The 19585-nt window shown below is 46.4% G+C and overlaps 1 protein-coding gene across 16 annotated transcripts in view; it reads left to right on the top strand.

Annotated features, from left to right (window-relative positions):
• Positions 1-19349, top strand: part of MBNL3 (muscleblind like splicing regulator 3) — a 79936-nt gene extending 60587 nt beyond the window's left edge. For 12 of the 16 annotated variants that reach the window (XM_065729404.1, XM_065729401.1, XM_065729409.1 and 9 more), the window contains 7 exons: positions 1411-1611; positions 2891-3127; positions 10128-10278; positions 12567-12602; positions 14718-14812; positions 16188-16261; positions 18231-19349. In XM_065729404.1, coding sequence (XP_065585476.1) covers positions 1411-1611; positions 2891-3127; positions 10128-10278; positions 12567-12602; positions 14718-14812; positions 16188-16244 — 777 coding nt within the window. In that variant the 3' untranslated portion in view covers positions 16245-16261; positions 18231-19349. The remainder of the gene's footprint in view (positions 1-1410; positions 1612-2890; positions 3128-10127; positions 10279-12566; positions 12603-14717; positions 14813-16187; positions 16262-18230) is intronic. The other 4 variants (XM_065729405.1, XM_065729407.1, XR_010621794.1 and 1 more) reach the window with 4 other exon arrangements.
• Positions 19350-19585: the final 236 nt, after the last annotated feature.

Genomic DNA, 19585 nt, shown 5'->3' with positions numbered 1-19585 from the left:
CAGTTTCTTATAGAAACCCGTGAGATTAGAAGTACAAAAATAAAAAGCAAGGAAGGGGTGATGTGAGTGGCCAAAGAACTGCCTGAGGGCACTTTGTAAGCACGCCTGTGTATCTTGCTGAGCAGAGGTTCTGGCTTCTGAGGGCAATGTCATGTATGCCAGCAAATGTGAGCAAGCTTTAACTGTAATGCAGAGTTTCCAGCAGAACAGGGGACAAAAGGGAAAATAAAAATGGTTGCAAGTCACAGGCTGCTTTCCCTAAGGACTTGTCAAGCCACTGTTATGGGAGTAGAGCTGCTTCCTTGCAGGCTCTCACCATCTGAGAGAGAGGGGGGCTGTTTAACATCACCTGGACTTGGTTTCCTTGCCAAGCACACCTCAGATCTGGTGCTTTAAAGTTACACAGGCTCCCTGATTAGGGGCTATTTGTAGGCTTAAAATTGTGTCCCTACTTAGGAGTTTGATTTGGTAGTTTGCTTATCTGGGAAAATGGAAATTCTAGTAGACCAGAGCTGCTGAAGAAGTTCAGGCAGGGGAGGCTGGTCAGGCCACCTGTGTTCTTCGCTGCTCTTCCTGCAGGGCCTGCCTAAGGCAATTCAGGTTTCAAAAGCAGTCCAAGTCTTTGTGGTCCACTGTGCTGTCTCCTCCTGGGAACATCACTCCTTGCAGCATGGATGGGGTCCTGGAGTATGGGACTGGCCCACGCGAACGACCCGTCTCATCTGACATGTTCTGTCCATTAGTGATTTTGGTGTCTTCTTGTCTCTGTTCCCATGGAGCACAGGCTCATGGTGTTTCTGCAAAATGGCTTTTGCCTGAAGGATGTTGGCAGTCTCAGACAAACTGCTCAGTGTGCAGATTGTCAGACCTTGAAAGGGTCCGGAGCAGAGCTGTCTCTCATGACTCTAAATCATCCAGTTTGTCTACCTGACCCAGGCTGTCCATGGTAATATGAAGCTCAGTGAAAAGTTGGTAGTAAACTCAGCCAGGAAGCCAGCTGTGTTGTGTGCTTCTAGATCCTGAAATTACCTTGAAGTCTCTGTACAGTATTACAGAGTAGACATACAAAAGCTGAGACATTTCTCTGGGAGTGAGAAGTCTGTTTAATTTGGACCTGCCTTAATTGCTGGCATGAAATCCTTAATTGTGTCATTAAACCATAAAGATCATCAATATACTTGGATCTGACAAATAAAGATGCCTTGTGTTGAGGATGAGTCATGAATTTGTGAGTCAGGAGAAACGAATGGATCACAAGTAAATGGCTGTAAATGAATTGATTGAATAGCACAGCGTTTTAATGTTGCTTATCGATCTGCTTAAAAGGATTGAAGTGCTGTAAGGCTTTGACTGTGTAATCCAAGACGGAGCTCTTTCCTAATATTTTGTTTCTCCTTTCTCTATGCACAGACAACGTTTCCTGTGACTCCATCGCTTGCAACCAGCCCCACAATGGCTTTTAGTCCCTACCTGAGTCACGTTTCTCCTGGGATGGGCTTGGTTCCTGCAGAGCTTTTACCAAATACTCCTGTCCTGGTTTCTGGAAACCCAACTGTTACGGTACCAGGAGGCTCTGCTGGGCAGAAACTGATGCGTACGGATAAACTGGAGGTATTTGGATGCCTGTTTTCATACTGCTAAAGGGAAGGAGCAGGGTGCATTGGCCCAACTGTTGCACTCTGCCACAGTGACCTGATGTAGTGCAACGTGAAATTGTACAAGTAGATAGTCTTCCCTATCTCTGAGTTGAGCGGGAGATGTTTTGGAATGAGAACAGGGGGTTGGAAGGAACAGGCACTTCTCTTGCCTTGAGATAAGCTTACTAAGTTCTTACAGAAAGCAGCAAGCCTTACACAGTCGGGGCTGCTGAGTGTGGGGCTTTGGAAAGACATTTCCCACCAGGGTCGCCACGGCACTTGGCTGAGCGTGCTGGGTCCCAGCACTGGAGGAGTTGTGAATGTCTTTCAGGCCCATAGTAGAGGCTCTGCAGGAAATAAGGGCTGAGGACTTGAATTCAGAGACTCCTGCAGGTATAAATTATAACACTGGAAGAGAGTGGAAAAGGGTATAATTTGAAAACGTACTGTTTTGTGTTACGTGCTTCATATTGCCTTGCTGATTGCTTCCATCCTCACACGAAGCGTCACCTTCCCCTGCACACAGTCTGTTAGTGTACTGCTGTGTGATTTACACCACTGGCTATACCTTCAGACAAGGAAGCCTTGAAGCTCCATTTTATGCAACTTTTCTCTCTGCCTTTGGTGCTTCTGTGCTCATAACACAGGAGGAGCTGCAAGATCTTGGTAAAGCCAGCAGTCTGTGCAGCACCTTAGAATGCATTGTCATGTAATCAGATGCACTGTAGTGTAACCCCCAGGTCAGAGTTTTGTTATGGAGGGCAGTGAGACTATTTGTATGAAAGAGGCTTCTCATATTTAAGTACCTGTTGTGAATACTGCAGCTTGCAACATGGAGAATTAGAAGTCCTACCCAGGAGTGTGCTCCATAAAAAATGCATAGTCCACCTGAGACACAAATGGCAAAGTTATTAAAATCTGAGCTTTAGAGACAGGGGAGGAATACTGAGATCTATATATATTGGCAAAATACCGTTGACTTACCAGATTGAGGATTCAGGTCACGTTGTATTTCACACAAATTCTTTCCTTTACTTGCATTTGGTAATTGGCCTTAGTGACACTGGGTTTCCCTCATACCCTGAGCCAGCTGTGAGTAGCACCAGTTACCCCTGTGCTGCATAGACCCAGATAAGCACGGATTTAGAATATTCACGTTACTTAATGTAGCCACCCCAACTCATATGCTGTGTTGAAAACACTGGCTGAAGAGTAGCACCATGTCTTTCTCAACACTGTGACTTTCTTTTAAGGTTTGTCGAGAGTTTCAGCGTGGAAACTGCACACGTGGTGAGAACGATTGCCGCTATGCTCACCCTATAGATATTGCGATGATAGACACAAATGAAAACACTGTTACAGTTTGCATGGATTACATCAAAGGTCGATGCTCTAGGGAGAAATGCAAGTATTTTCATCCCCCTGCACACCTGCAAGCCAAAATCAAGGCAGCTCAACATCAGGTGAACCAGACAGCTGCAGCTGCAATGGTAAGTAGAGCTTTTATCAAGCTGTATTTCAATTGCTAAGAGGTTTCATTTGTGTCGTGTGTGTCATTTGTGGAAAAGTAGATTCTTTTGTAAGTGGCTGCTGAGAGAGCTGAGAGCATGTGCAGTGTGAATCCCACCTCTCTGTCCTCTGAGTGCACGTGCTGTAGTGTGAAGTGCTGAGTGATGCAGTGCAGCCCGCTGGTTAGGGACACAGTGGCAATCCTTGTTACTTACTGACACGACATCACGAGGTGACATGCATCATGAAAGCAAGCTCAGCAGCTCATGAAACAAACACCTTCCTAGCTAAGTCGCAGGTGTCAGTTAGATTCATCAGCACATGACAAAAGGAAAGAACTCTCATCGCATAATATATCCTTTACAGGGAAAACCTGGCTCCTTGAAGTCAGTAGTGAAATTTCCACTTACTTCAAAGCAAACAAGACATCAGCTGTTCCAGTCTAGCAAACAAGGGAGGCTCATGCCTGGTACCTTTGCCAAAAGTTCCTTAGTAAGTCTCCAGTCAAGGGTGACTTCTTCCTCTTGATACTCGGGACCTGGTAGGAATGGTCCCACCTGCGTTTTCATTTGAAATGTGACTTCTAATACCTAGAATTATGAAAACAACTCGAGGAAAACTTTTTAGGGTGGATCAGATTTCTAGATGGAGTAAACATTTGTTGTTCTGTTGACTGCAGTTTAATGGCATCTATATATTCTAGTTGGAAATTTGCATCTGACATTGTGTTAGAAAAATTTAATTGCAGTGTTGAAGTTGTCCAGAGCAGGAACAGTATTGCCATGATGAATGTTTCTTGTGGCCTCGTGACATAGATGGCCAACAGCATCCTGGGCTGCATTAGAAAGAACAGTGTCAGCAAATAAAGGGAGGTGGATCCTTCTCTTCTGAGTTCTGCTGAGGCCACAACTGGAGTGCTGTGTCACTGCTGGGCTCCCCACTGCCAGACAGGCATGGAAGTACTGGAGCCAGTCCAGCAAAGGGCTGTTTAGATGATGAAGAGCTTGGAGCATCTGATACACAGTGAAATTGAGGCTGAGAGAGCTGGGACTGTTCAGCCTGAGGAAGAAGAGACCCAGGGGGATTGTACCCATACGTAAGATGTGTAAATTCCTGATGGGGAAATAAAGAAGATAGAGGCAGTTTGTGTTCAGTGGAAGGACAAGAGGCAATGGGCACAGATTGAAGTACAGGAAAAAAAAACCACCTGCAACTGTGAGGGTTTTCAAACACCAGAATAGGTCACTGTGTCCTTGGAGGTACTCAGAACTGTCTGGGTGCAGTCCTGAGTGAGGTTCTCTAGCTGACCCTGCTTTGAGCTGGTGGTTGGACCTCCCAACCTCTTCCGTTCTGTGATTACTTGAGTAACTGATCTTCAAAAGGTTCGTGCCCCCTTTATGATTCACAAGGAAGGCTACTGAAAGTTTCCTAAATGAAACAGTAAATGAAGTAGTGTTTCATTCGTGGCGAAACAATGCAGAAAAAGGGAAGGATTACAGAAATTAAACAGCTGCCTTCTGGTAACATCAGTATTACCTGGATTGCCGTTTGAGGAACCAATTTATGCTGCAGCATTTCTCTGTCCTGCATGTTTTGTTTGCTATATTTCTTACTGTTTGTATTATGTTGAAACAACGGCCAAGGTCTGTTGGAAAAGGACCTTCTGAGATGAAACTCTTGTGTTTTTTACAATTGACACTTTACTTTTTCACTAATTATCCAGGACACTGCTACTTAACCAAAGCCAGTGCATGTTTTATTCATGCTGCTGGCTTCTCTTAAAAACGTAATTAACCTTATTTGTATGCTGTTAACTAGAACCTTTAAAATATTTATTGATGGCTTGTTGCATCACCCTTGCCACCAAAACAGCTTACATTATTCATTGACTTTTCAAGGTTTGATGCATTTACTGTACCTGTTGGAAGAATCGGACTTAATTCAAGGGAAAAATGATGCCCAATCTCCTTGAATAAAGAATAAACAACGAAGCAGAGCAAAACAAAAAAAAGCCATGCCAGACAAATGGGTGCAATAAGCCCTTCTAAAAGAGTTTTGGAATGACTTCAAATCTGAATTCAGCAGACGTTTCTGAGGGACACAGCCCCGCAGTGGCTCAGCACACACGAGCAGTAGCTTCACTGGCTGCAGTCTGTGCAGCACAGAATTGGGTCAGGCTTCGTCCCTGCTTTGGGATCACGCGTACGCAGTGCTTGAGCGTGCTTTACCTCTCGTTGCCACCAGCCCTCCTGCTGACCTCCGTGCAGAGCTGAGGGCTTGGGGCTGCTGCCCAGTGCCCATCTGCCTGCAGCTAATCCCTGAGCTGCAGTGCACGCAGCCGTGGTGACTCTTCTTGAGGTTTAAAGTGTACTGAGGCTAAATAGCTGACAAGGCCAGAGTAGTTACCTAGGCACCCCGTGCTGTGCATGCCTCGTCTTTATAATGTATTACATAATGCATTCATTTTTTATTTTTTTTCTCTTCACCTCCCCAAAACACTTCTCTCTTGACACACCTCTGCTTGCTGTTTTTGTTACTGTGCTTGCCCCCCCCCCTCCCTGACCCATTGCCTTCATGTGCTCGCTGCCTGCCAATTAAGACTCAGCCAGCTGTCAGATCACTGAAGCGACCGCTGGAGGCAACCTTTGAGCTGGTACTTGGACCTTTCACCTTCTCGCTTTGCACGTAACCATCTGCATGAAAGCCTTCCTCACTTGTCTGTCATCTTAGTGCCCGGGAGACTGCCCATCCCACCAGAAATGTTGGTGTCCCTTCAGACACGCCGTCCTGCACCGCACCACCCGTTAACCCCCAAGCTTTTCCTCTTGTTTTGGAGGTGCTCAGTGTTCCTGGGGGCTTTTCAGCTCGGGGTTTTCAGGTGATTTTCCACCTGCAGCAGCAGTTTGCCTCGTTGTGACACACTAAGGCAGAAGCCTGCTAATTTGCTCCCATTCACCTCCATGTGAAGGACTGAGTACATCCTGAAAATATGTCGTGTCCCCCAGCTGTAGGGAGAAAGGGAGCAGTGGACCCAGAGGATTTAGCTCCCCATTCCCAGTGCTGGGAAGCAGAAGTGTCAGTGGGATGAATACTCCCTCCAGTGCTGGTGAGTGTAGGTTCAGGCCAGAGAGGCTGTTTTGCCCAGAATGAGGATGTTTCTTTAAGCTCTGTTTGGGGCACATTAAAATGAAAAAAGGTTGCATTGAGTTTGACCAGAGCCAAAGCCCCTGTGGCAACTCTGCAAGACTGGCGGTGTTGTGTTTCGTTGGGCTTTTTTTATGTTTGTTTTTTTTATTTTTTTAAGTAGTCCTCAGGCCTTCCCTACTGGAGCTTTAGGCAGCAGCATGAGGAAATCTTGTTAAGGACCTGCTTCCGCCAGCGGGCTGGAATTACACCCTGCCTGACACCAAATGCCTGACACCAAATGTCTGACACCTCAGTGCCTGACACAATGGCCTCCCGTGCTCGCTGCTGGTACAGCACAGCCCCAGAGCCCACGGGCAGTGACCCACGCAGGGCCTGGCTGCCCTCTGGAGAGCCACCCCTCCGAGGGGACTCCGTCTGGCTGAGGTTGGGAAAACTCTTGTAGCTCTTCTGCCCTCCTGACCTCCTCAGTGAACAAAACCTGATCAGATAAGGGACTTTTAATAGTCTTCCTGTCCTGGGACATCTGAATGCTTTCAGCCACATTGCTGGGATATTCACCTCCTCTGAACCGTTTGTGGAGGCTGCACTGGAGAACAGTTTATGGTGCTGATAAGAACGTACATAATCCTCAGAGGAAACCGCTTGCATTGGCTCTGCTGCGTGCCAGGGAATGGGTGCAACCCCTGCCCTCTTTCAGAGCATTCTGTGTTGTGACTTGGGCTGAAGCAGCAGGTCAGATACGGACCCAGCCCCTCCTGGCTAAGTGCAGAGGAGTGAAAGTTTGATCTGCTCCCAGGAGATAGTGATCAGAAGGGAGCTTGGAGGTGCAATTAAATTGTTCGTTGCAAAGATTTAATCCAGTTCCTGCCTTGCAAAAAATAAGAGGGAGTTGTTAACCTGCACGTGGGAAATCTTGACTTTGGCATGCACTGCATTTTTGTCTGTCATTCATGGCAAAGGATTTATTTCTATGCCATGCAGAGAAGTGACTGAAATCTTTATATTCAGATGCTCCAATTCCAGCAGGAACGTTGCTTTCCGAGCCCAAAAATGAGGGACTGCCTGGCGTTTTTGTAGTGGGAATCGTTCACTGGGATCAGTGTGGGCTATCACATGGATACTAAGCAGAAGAAATTAACCCTTTCAGCAGAGCACATTATGATCATACTGCAAGGGTTGCATACCCCTGTGCACACAGGCAAAAGAGTCAGAAAAGCCTCCTGCTCCACAGGGCTGGCCTCCAGGCTGCACAGCAAGCACTGCAGCGTGCTTACTTCTTGAGAAGACTGTGGATATGTTGCATATTCTGGGGCTTCTCCAACCCAACCACTGTGTCTGCATTTCCCAAAGGTGCTGTTCAGGCAACAGAAATGGGATTGCCATAGCTCCTTTCTCTCCCCTGCCCCTGAAGGGCTCTAAAGGTAGGAGGAAGGGTAACATTTGAGACTGGAGGTTGGATCATTGTGCTTTGACAACCCTGGACCTGTTGGTATTTGTATGCTCCCTCTGACTGCAACAGTGGGCTCAAGAATTGTCCCTTGTGTAGAGAGCCAGGACATCACAGTGATGTCTCAAAGCCTTCATCTGTTCTGCTTTTGGCACTGCCATTATGGGATAATGGACTTTTTGGGGAAGTGACAGGCTTTGGCCAAGAAGCGAGGAGTCAAAAGTCCATTACATACTTGGCACAGTTGCTTTGCTATAATTAGCAATTTTTATTTTTTTCCGAGGCAGATTTTGGAAGTGTCTTAAAAAGCATGTTTTGCAATCAGGCACAGTAAGGAGCGTGAATTTAAGCAGCAAGTTAGTCACTATAGAGCTGTAAAACACCTCTGATGTGAGCGGAGCTACTCCAGTCCCTTACAAGCTGCAAATCTGTTCTGTGCCGGAGGAGCATTTGTGGAACCATCATTAAATAGACAAGATGTAGATACAGATTTAGCCTATATACCAGTGGAGGCTCCTCTAAAAATGGAAACGCTTAAATCATCACCTGGAAGACCTCATCCTAAAATGGAGATCTTAAGCAAGAGATTTTGGTGTCTGAGGGTGTTGGCCCATGTTTGACTGCTGTCTCGTGGTACTAGTGAGAAGAAGTCTGGAAAGATATCGTGAAGTCCTAATGCTGGCACTGACTGTCTGTTAGCATTAGCAGAGGATGTGTGTATGTCTGAGGGTAGTCGTGTAAATGCATTTTGTTCTTCTAATTTTTGTCTTTTTTTTTTTTAATTAAAGCCATCCAAAAGCCACTATGTGAATAACAATGGGTTGGAGTAATGTTTTGCCTGGAAGTATCTTGCTTAACATTTCTCAGATGAGCAGTCTCCTATAGCAAATCAAATTGGAAATGAAACCCATTTCTAAATGGTGGCAAACTGTTGCAAGCTTTAGGTCGTATTCTGTTGTGTGTTGATTTTCATGATGCCTTAAAATCTCCTTTCTTCTATCCTTTCTTACTAGTACTGTTTGTTTGTAGCCTTAACCCCTTCTATCCTTTCTTACTAGTACTGTGTGTTTGTAGCCTTAACCCTTCATTAACTAAGCCTTCTCCATTACCCATCCTTCACTGTCGTTTATTCAAACAAAGAAGAGTACTAACCCTATTTTATTGCTCTGCTACATGGTATAGAACACAGCTAGGCAGAAATGACCTGATTCTGCATGACTTCCACGTGCATAAATCTCATTGACGTCAATGGGAGCGTTACGTGCAAAAGGACTGCGGGGCATAATTAAAAAGGACCCTTTTCTATCACAATGTGGAAAAAAATGTGGTTTCTGTTTGGGTGCAATGAAAAGCTGTAAATCATTAGACACATTCCTGATTCTTAAGAACCTGACATACTGCTTTGCTGTTGAGACACGCTTTGTAAATGATGAGCACCTTACTGAGAAAAGTTTCTGAGTCGAGTTAATGCTTTCTACCAAGTCTTGTCATGGAACAGGTTTGGCGGGCTGGAAGAAGCACTGTGGTGTGATAAAACAAAAAGAGAGAATTTGCCTGATAGCAAGACCCACCCAACTCTTGTTCCAACAGCAGATTTGTCAATGGCTTTTTCCACTGTTAATAATGAGCAAGTGGTATTTAACTGCTGGAGGCCTTCTAGCACTGCACTACTAGAAATAGGGAGCAATCTGCTGTTGTGAGCTGTGCAGCTGTTGCAAGCAGAGGAGAATCAGTCTTCTTTTTCACCGTGATGTTGCTCAGCCTCTCTGAAAATGAGGGAGAGTGCGTTTTGCTATGAATGTGACATTATATGTGCCATTGGCAACAGGTTTTCACTTTACCACCTGAACACGTGGGTCATCTGCATACAAGTGTGCACGACCACAAGCGTACACATAAACACATGTAGTCAGGTGCTGAAATAGGCAGAGGCAAGCATCCCTTATTGTTCCATGGCTCTTGCAGCTTATACTAATCTTTCCGTCTTTAAATAGTCACCTGTGCTTCTCTTAGCTGGTATGTTTGTTTGTTTTTTAAATACCCGTTGCTTTCTTTGTAGCATCCTGCCCTGATCAGCTCTCCCCTTCCTCCTCCTCATGCTTTTCCTCCTGTGTGCCCAGTCAGTCCTACTGAACATCTTCCATAGTGTTTCCTCTTTCTGGACTCTGCCCCTTTCTCCTGCTGCCTTTACTCACTGTTACCTAGTGAGGCTGTGATTTCACCTACAGCTGTCACTGTGATTTAGCTGCTCTTCTGTTTCCTGTCTGTCCTGTCGATAAAGTTACAGGTGATTTGCAGGCAAGACCTGCTGTTACTTCTGGCGTGCTTTACCTACTTTGGGTCCCTTTTTTGATTCCACTTGTCTTTAATGACTCCCTTATCCGCAGGCCCTGCCGCCTGGTGCACTTCAACCTTTACCAAAGAGGCCAGCACTTGAAAAAAACAATGGTGCCACCACAGTCTTTAACCCAAGCGTTTTCCACTACCAACAGGCTCTAGCCAACATGCAGTTGCAACAGCCTACGTTCATCCCCACAGGTAAGTGTCTCCTCGCTTTCTCCATCGTTGCTTTCTTTGTATGACCTAGACATTGAGCTGATAAGCAGATCTGTAAGAGTCCTTAGCAAAAGAGTATTAGTGTATAAAGTTTCGTGTTGAAAATCGATGGAATGTTAATGTATGCTGTTTGACTATTTTCCTTCACCTGATACAGTCCAGAGCTTTTCACTTGTATAGAGCCCTTCTTAGCCTTTCCTTTTTTTTTTTTTAAGCAGTCAAACTAAGAAAACTGTCTGCATGTTTCTTGAATTCATACTTCCTGTTTTTCCTTCTTATGGTTCAACTGGTTTATCCCAAATTAATTCTTTGACTCTTGTGTAGCTATGTTAAAGACTCATGTTAAAATATCTGGTGGGCCTGTATTTAGAGCTGCCTGCTCACTTCAAGCTGCAGGTTTCTTTCTAACCTTCTGTCTCAGTGACCTACGTACTCTGTGTTTATAGAGGGAATGGCTCATCTTCAGTAAATACAAATTACGTAATTGCCTTTCAAGGCATATTTCTCCCTCTTGCTTGTCTTTTGACCAGTATGATAGCCTAAGATTTTTAAAAGCAATTTAACTCCCAGCTTTTATTGTACCTTTAAGGTCTCAGAGTAAAATTGAAAGATGCAGCTCAGTAATTCATACAGAAATCGAAACATTGACATGGCAGATGTGACTGCTGCCTCGCCGGTTAACCTCTGTTCACTGCAGCCAAATGAAAAACAAAACCTGCTTAGAGTAGTAAGTACTGCAAGTGGCTGAATTAGGAATGTTTCAGAGTTGGTAGCTTAGTTTTAGTATCGTTATTTTCATTGCAGAGCATTACATGGAGACAAATGCCTGAAGTTTTTCATGTTTAATGCCATCTTTGTTTGCCAAATGATTTTTATACAAATATGCAAAGCCTTTCTGTGGTCACTCTGTGCAGTAAACGTGCAGTAGATCTGGACCTTGGCTGTGCCGTTCTTTGAAGTCAGGGGAAAAGCCTTAGGAGACCCTGGTGTTGAGTCCAAACTGTGTCTCAGCTGTGAACATGGTCCAGAGAGCTGAGGCCTAAACTCTGTATTCTCATGGTCTTCGTGAGAGTATTGGAGATGCTCAGAATTCAGCAGTTGCCAGGATGTTTTCCCAGGGAAGGAGTGTCTCAATGAAGAGATGAAGGGAGGGATCAAGTAGGAGTCTTGTGGTCTGCCGGGTCTCTTGGTGGGGACGGGCTGAGCTGACCTTACCGCTGCTCTTTCAGATGCCAAGCAAAATACAACCTCAGGAAATATTCACACTTTCTAGAATGCCAAGTCTGTGAACTGGCTCCATGTTCCCCTTCCTTGAGTTGCAGTCTCCAAAACTGACACAAAGATGTATACTTCTGATGCAAACACTGTAAATTAGCTTTCACCCATGATACTCTCGTGCTCTGTCAAACGGCAGTGGGATTACTCACAGGCTGATGCATAACAGATCTGTTTGCTGACACTGGCTCTCGTCTGAGGGCATTAACACCGATCAGAGAAGTAAATTTCCAGTCAGAGAATGAATCTCTGATGAGTATACGCGTCCACATGTTCCCTTACTCATGCATCAGGCTGCAGATTTGATCTAAGCCGTTGCAGTGCTCTTGGAATCAGAGCAGAGAGGTGGCGTGGAGCAGGCTCACATCCTTCTGAGTGGAAGAGAGGAGTTACTTTTGTTGGCATCTCCTATTCAGTCCTTGAGGTGTCAGTTATCCCTCCATGGTAAACTGTGATCTCTGAGCATCGTGGTATGCCACGGAGGGGGAGGATCACATGGTGTCATCGCTGCAGCTGTTTCAAGTCTAAAGAAACTGCCTCTTTCAGCTTTAAACTAGAGACTTTGAATCCCAATCCCTGCTTACAGGAGTAAATTGTTTTTAGAAAGTTGGTTTTAACATGAGTGTGAAATTCCTATGAGGCAAACTTGTCTGCTTCTGTGATTGGAAAACAATCAATACACCTGATAACTTAAAAAAAAAAAACAACCAACAAAGCAACCCTGATTTGTAGGGTAGCTCACATCATTTAATACCATTAAATACCTTTTCTACTACCCAAGAATGCAAGAATTAATTTGCTTTGCCTACTGTCTCTTAAAACTGAGTTTAAACTATTTATGTATCAATATGCAGAATCTGTTTTGCATGTGCTTAAATATTGAATGCTGCAAAGAGAATACCTGCTTTTTAGTTAAAGTGATTTCTAACACTGAAGCTTCACTAATGAAATATCCCTTTTGTTCATCTTTCCACGCTTCAATGCATGGTGTGCAGGGTCAGTTCTGTGCATGACACCCACTGCAAGCGTTGGTAGGTTTTTCTACACAAACTTCTCAACTTTTCCTAATCTGAAAGAGACAGCAAGTTAGTATGCATCAGTGAGAACCTGGGTGGCTGAGTGGTGTGACTGTCTATCTGCTGTCTTCTCTGAGGCTTAAATGGTTGTATCCCTTTTAATTTCTGTGCAGTGCAGTGTTTTGTGTGACTAATACAAGAATCCAAGGCAATGCATTCCCACCCCTATTTAGTTCTGCTGCAGAAAGAAGGATTTGTCAACCTAAATGTCTTTACAACCCATTTAAGTCATCCAACAAAAGGAATAGCAGTGGGAGGATCCTGTTGGTTTGTTATTTTTGTATCAGGTATATTACAGTTCAGGTTTTCGGTTGTCCTGAGGACATTTTAAGAGACTGGTTTAATAAAGGCTCTAAGAAGGAACGTATCTATGGGCAGGCCCTTTGCCAGAGCAGGGCTCCAATTGCACAGTGAGTAAAGCAGGGCTGAAACCGTGGACAAGCTGAGGATTCATTTCATTAGTGACCTGTCAGCAGTGCAGGCTCAAGGAACTGTGAACGGGGACCAGGGATGCAGTCAGGCAGCAGGGCTGAGAACATGCTCTCTGCTTCCGTGGGGATCCAGAATGTTCAGTCTCAGGATCTAGGTCATGCTAGGAGCCCATGTGGGTCTTTAAGGGACCCCCACCTCTATCTACAGCTGCTGGGCACAGCAGCATAAGCGAAATCTGAGCTTTCGGCCTCCAGCCAAGGTAACGCAAGGCAACAGCCATCCACATGCAGAGTGAGAGGGGAGCAGGAGCCCTGGGGAGCAGTTTGGGGAACTCCGAAAGCCAGCAGCTTGGGCAGAAACAGCTAAGCACTGCTCTCAAACCTCCCCATCCTACAGGCTGCTTCTTCCACCTGAAGGCAATCCACTGGAGCAGGGGGCCCCGTGGGCACAGGGTTACCCCGCTGCTGAACCCTGCGAGCGCTCCTGCAGGCCCCAGCTTCCAGCCCTGCTGGACTTTGCTGAGTGCCATGTGTGTGCCGAGATGAGCTGTGTGGGAGCACACACAGACAGCCGGGGCTGTGGGTATCCCCAGGTGCTGCTCCCGGCGTTCAGGTGCCAGCAGGTTCACCCAGCCCCACGGGGAAGGAGCTGCCGGCTCCTCCGTGCCGCCTGCTGCTCCTGCCTGCCCAGAAGGAGAAATCTCCAGATGGGAGTGGTCCAGGGCAGCGTCCTGCCCTCTTTTCCCTGAGTCTGGGGGTGCCCCAGAGCATCCCCTCCAGCTCTGAGCAGCTTTGGAGAGGCTGCTGAGCTCCCCGCTGCCGCGCTGCCCGTCGGATGCCGTCCCGCGAGTTGTGAGCGTTGGATGCACTGTGCATTTCTCCCTCCTGGCCTCCTCCCCTTTCCATCCCCTCCTACCTCGTAAGGAGGGAATTCCAGCAAACCCTCTAGAACTAGAGGCGGAAAGGAAGTACTGGAACTGTGGGGAGAGAGCTCGGGCCGCTCGCCACTCATCTGCAGTGCCCTCCCCGCCCCCGTGCCATCCCAAAACGTCCCCGCTACAGAGGCGAGAAAACACGGCAGAGCGCTGCAGCCACCACGGCACAGTGAGCTGGTGGCCAGGCTGTGGCACGGGCTCAGTGCAGAGTTCCCCTGAGTTCCTGGCGGGGACGGGGAGGGGAGGGAAGGGGACGAGCTTCCCAAGGCGGGCGGGAGGGTGCGCTTGCCAAAATGTCCCCACCCAAAGGAACTGCGCTGGCTGCGTCTAACTCCCCACGGGTGCGAGCTGACGTGGGCTTTTGCTAGCACACCCACCCTCCCCCCCTTTGGAAATTTGGCCTTCGGAGTCTAATACATCATTGTTCTGCTTATAAATGTACTAAGTGTTGAGAATGTTTTGGTTTTTTCCTTAATTATAATTGTAATTGGCTTTTCCCCTTCTCTCTTGTTTATTTTTTTTCCCAACGCTGTCTTGCTTTGCACTGTGATTGCATGCCGCGCCCCGATGTGTCCTTCATGACGATGTCACATGGCTTGTTGCTGTGATTCCTGCCACGCCCCCAAATCCACCACATGTTGCCATGGTTACATAAAAAACGCTCCACCCTCCCGTATGTCGCTTCCATGGTTCCCTTCCGAAAGTGCCCATGATGCACGGTGCTACGCCCACCACTGTGTCTGCAGCAACAACTCCTGCCACCAGCGTCCCCTTCGCTGCAACAGCTACCGCCAATCAGGTTTGGCCCTTTCAATGGCTTTCTTTCACGTGTGTTCAGATCTCGAGGACCGGGCGAGGGCTCGCAGTCCCGCCCGGCTCGGTGCAGGCTCGGGCAGCGTGTGTCTGGGGATCGGTGAGGGGGCACCGGAGCGTAGGGATGGGCGACTGGCAGGGCACGGCTCCCGCAGCTCCGGGTGCTTCGCTGCCTCCTCCAAAACGCCCCGGTGCTGAGAAGCCGGGCTGTGAAAGTCCTCCGTTGCACTTAGACCCGCAAGAAGCACTTCTGCTTTCAGTCTCAAGCAGAAATACCACCCTGAGCATCCTTCCCCGTGGTATTTTGGCGTGTCCTCTCCCGGCTGGAAAGTGGAAGTGGAAACACAGAGCGGCCTCCCCACGTTGATAAATTGGACTCTAAAAACAGCTCGAAAAAGGAAAACAAAACAAAACGAGAACGGGGTTGAGGCGATGAAGTCTGAAGCTTTATTTACACCAGTAATGTCACCCATCCCTACAGAAATGACTCTGGATGTGCAGTACGTGCCCTTGTAGCACTGCCATGAGTGTCCAGGTCTTCATGCATGTCTGCCGAGCCATAATTCTCTCCAAAACTTTCCTCTGAAGATACTGAGTTGTGATGGCTGCTTCCGCACCCGTCCCGAACTGTATATGCACAACCCGTCCTAGTGATGCTTCCTGACAATCTGGTGTGCCACGACTTTTTCCACTGAGGCCAGAGAAATTTCAAGTGCTTCCCCCCAACTCCCCAAAACAAGCTGGAGCTTTCTCAGTTCTTTGTCATGCTCAGGTTTAGAGCTATCGCAGAGGAAATGGGGTATTGCTTTATCCAGTAGGATGTCGGTAGCCGTGCTGGATGTCAGCATTATCTCAGGGGGTGTCCTGCAGTCTTTTGTCAGCATGAGGTTATAAAGCATTCAGGAGAAGTTTTACCTGCGTAAGCCCTCGGCAGTGTTTCACTGCTTGCAGTAGGTATTGCTGTTCTGTTCTGTGCTGTGTTGTAGTTGTCAGATAGAGAAGGTCTTACTCGTATTGGTCATGAGAAGAAAGCAGAAATTGCTGTGCAGTGTTGCTCTGTGGCTGTATGAGTCTGGACAAAGCTATGCTCCTTATGTCTCAGCCAGCTAATTGCAGAGCATTTGTCTTACTTGTAGTCCATGGAGCTAAAGTCCCAGTACAATCACCGCATAGTCCACAAGGCATCAGCAGTGATGCAGCTATGTTATACTTAATGTGTGGCAAAATACAGACAACTTGGGAGTGGATCCTGTTTTATAAGACACTGATGTACTTGCTAACCTGAAACTGAAGACATAATGAAGAGATGGATCTCAAAGCAATGTTTTAATGTGTTGTGTTCTTTGTTTTCTTTGCTGTAGATATCCCAGTTATCAGTAGATGAACTGAGTAGCAGCATGTTTGTTTCACAGATGTAGAAGTTCCCGATAGAACAGTAAGTCACTTTTCAGTATTTCTCTTTATGGTGGATTGCTCTGGGCAAGGGCACTGCATCCCCAGGAGGGGTTGGTTTGGGATGGGGGACTGAGCCCGCAGGACCCTGGTGGCTTTGCTCTCTCGACAGCAGCTCAGCACTTGCAGCACAGACCCGGACCAGCCCTGTGGTTTACAACAAGCAGCGTTTCGTTGTGTCTAAAATAAGCTGTTTTGTGGTGCTTGTAGCCTCCCTTTCTTGCATCCCCCCTCGAGTGTGACGGTTGTGTTTGCAAGTTTCTCTTGCTCTGCAGCCTGCAGCTGCCTCAGAAGTTCATGCTATTGCAGGTAAAGACTGCTCTGGAAATGAGTCAGCTGAAAAGCTGAAACTCGTGTTTTGCTCTTCTTGTGGCGTATTCCTTTTCCTGGGGTAAGCAGCACTGGGTCACCCTCAGCTGCTGTGCATCAGCAGGACGGGCTGGGTTTGGGCTCAGATCTGTTAACCACAGCCCGTGGCGGTGTCCTTCACACCACAAGCAGCACAGCCTTCATGCCATGTGCAGATCCCGGGCTCTGCGCTTCTCTGAGCGGCAATAATGAAGAAGTTTGTCCTTTGGCTTACAGAGCATTTTACAGCCTTAACAGCAGTGCTGTTTTTCCATTTCTTTTATTTCTGAGTGTTAGCTAACGTTCACGAGAGAAAATCCCTTGAGGGTTTTAGTTCATCGCTTTATTTTTCACCCCAAGAGATGAACGAGCAGTTCAGCCCCTTCAACAAGAAATCACCAGATCTTCCCAGAGCAGGCCACAGATATGCAACCCATTCCTTCCTTAGGTCATGTATTACAAGCAAGTACTTAAATGCTGGAAATTAATTTGGCAAGCAGTTCTCTAATTATATCTTCAGCAGCTGACAGAAGTCACTCGTGTCGGTGGTGTCCCTTATCTCTGGTGACCTAAATAAGCTGTCGTACGTATGAATTGCCTGCTCACTGTGGCCGTGGAGCCCAGTTAGTGTAGGTGAACAGTGAGGTGTCTCTGTCAGTGAAAACATTCTGCGCTGTGCAGTGCATTGCTCTCCTGAACAACAGACAGACGTGGCACCTGACATCTCCATAACACATGCAAAACAGTCTGTTCCACCTGATAAGGAGATCATTTGCATTGGAAGAACCTCATTATTGAACTCTCTGAGATTGATTTCTCTAATTATTTCAGGAAATTTCTCTTTTTTCTGAATTCTTTTTTTCTGTGCGTGTGCATAAACTCACACTGACAATTACTGATGATTTCAGAGTAGGAAACGCCATGAAATATCCTTATTTAGCAAACAGGAAGCATGGGACAGTCTGAATCAGCCATGCCTTTAAGGACAGTGAAAACCCTTGCCTGAAAGGAGTAGGGTCAAACACTTCACGTTTGGTTGGATCTCAGGCTCCCGGGCACGGAGGGCATCATCCAAGCAGCCTGTTGTTCTGCTCAGCTCTTTGCAGGGAGGATTTTCACAGATCCCAGGAGAGGAGATTTGCTCCCAGAAGAGGGCCACCTGAGCACGGGGTTTTTGTGTCTCGTTCACCTTTGGCTCCATGGGATTAGATTTTAATGTGAGGATCCGTGGCTGCCTTCAGAGCAAACAGGAGGTGGCAGCAGTCAGGGATTCCTCCGTCCCGCTCGCCAGTCGCTCTCTACCATCTTGTCTCACAGATGAGATCGGTATTCTCCCACCTCCCCATTGCAGATTGTTTTGTCAGCGTGTGTGAAGCACGCTGGAAATGGAAAGCCCTAAGTGCAGTTTACAGAGGGTGCCAAGTGTGTTATCAGCAGTGCCACCCTACGTCAGACAACGAAGGGAAGGAAACACTTTCTCCCCACGACACACGAATAGCGACCTCAGAGGCAGCGCAGTGCGGAGGGAGATGCATCTTAGTAGGACGACTTCTACAGGAAAAAATATCTGACACCTCACTCGTGGTTTTCTCTTTCCCTTCCAGCAGACCATGTTGAAATTCTGAACCGTAAACCTACGGAGCACCAGGACTTCTTGGTGGGGAGCTGCGCATGGCCTTTCTGTATATATCCCCTCTTCCCTTCTATCAGTCACCTCTACAGTAAGCCTGTTGCAGCCTACATGTTAACCAAAAACTGATCAATGGGAATGTCAAAAAAAAAAAAGAAAAAAAGAAAAAAAAAAGAAAAAAAAAGCACTATAGAAACAATTAACAAACAGCGCTCTGTTATATGAGATATACAAGTAGAAAATTATAATAGACTTTTATAACACATTACTTTAACACACTTAATCATTTTATGACTACCATCCTGATAAGTGCATCTGCACAGCGGACTGTTGGTTTACTGTATACTATCGATGGATAAATGTTTGTCTTGTTTTTAAAGTGTTATCTTACTGTTTTGTTTACATCATAGTCTATTGATTTGTTTTAAAGTGTACATCATTATCAAGTATACTCAATACCATTTTTTCATTATTGTTATGTCTTAAGTTTTCATATACTGTAGGTTTTATGGAGTTTTGTTTGTTTTTTACTAAAAATGTTATCGTGGGAAACAGGAATTATGTGCTTGAAAAACACGACACAGGAATGTTCTGCCCTTTTCTGGATTTTGCTGTTCGTGTCAGCAAAAATCGTTTGTGTTAAATGCTCCTTTTATCTTTTAAGATTTGCCTTCAGATACTCTCCAAATTTTTAGTACAGATGATGTGCAAGGCCGGCTGTGATTTCAGTCCAGTTCAGGGCATTTCTTTAAGTACAGCGAGCTGATTCTGAAAACTGAAAAAAGAAATAAAAACAAAAAACAGAGAAAGACAAAAACCCACTGTGAGTACTCACAGGGATAGGAAGGATTTGCTCAGAACTTCTGCAGTTCCGTTGTATGTTGAAGTGCATTCTCAGCTGCAAATGGCGCACAATCTTTCTGGCTGTTCTCATGGTGCAGTAGAAAGTAATAGGTGGATGAGTGAGATGTTTTCCTTTGGGCATCTGCACTGGAGAGGAACGAGTGCCAGCTGTTAGCTACAAGTTGTGTAGCTGGAGTAGGCCCATCACCACAGCTTGGCCCAAGCTGGGAGCTTCTCTTCACTAAGGGTGCTGAAACATTTCAGCCTGAAATGTGGTGGCCCTCCCTGAAATCTTGTCAGCATGCCCCAGTTCCTTAATCACCGTTGACCATGACTTGGTGATTTTTCCCCACATTTCTGGCCCTTTAAAGCAGACACGGCAGTAACAGACCAGGGAAGATCCTACCAGACTTAAACATGCAGAAACATCCATTCGAATGGGGTTCCCAGAGGTTCAGTGGATGTCATTTGGCACCTCCTACTTGA

The sequence above is a fragment of the Cyrtonyx montezumae genome, unplaced genomic scaffold (genome assembly GCF_038088225.1).
Source record: "Cyrtonyx montezumae isolate F1298 unplaced genomic scaffold, pur_monq_1.0 scaffold_11, whole genome shotgun sequence".
Classification (NCBI taxonomy): domain Eukaryota; kingdom Metazoa; phylum Chordata; class Aves; order Galliformes; family Odontophoridae; genus Cyrtonyx; species Cyrtonyx montezumae.
The sequence above is the reverse complement of the archived record's forward strand: the minus strand, read 5'-3'. Positions and strand labels throughout refer to the sequence as shown.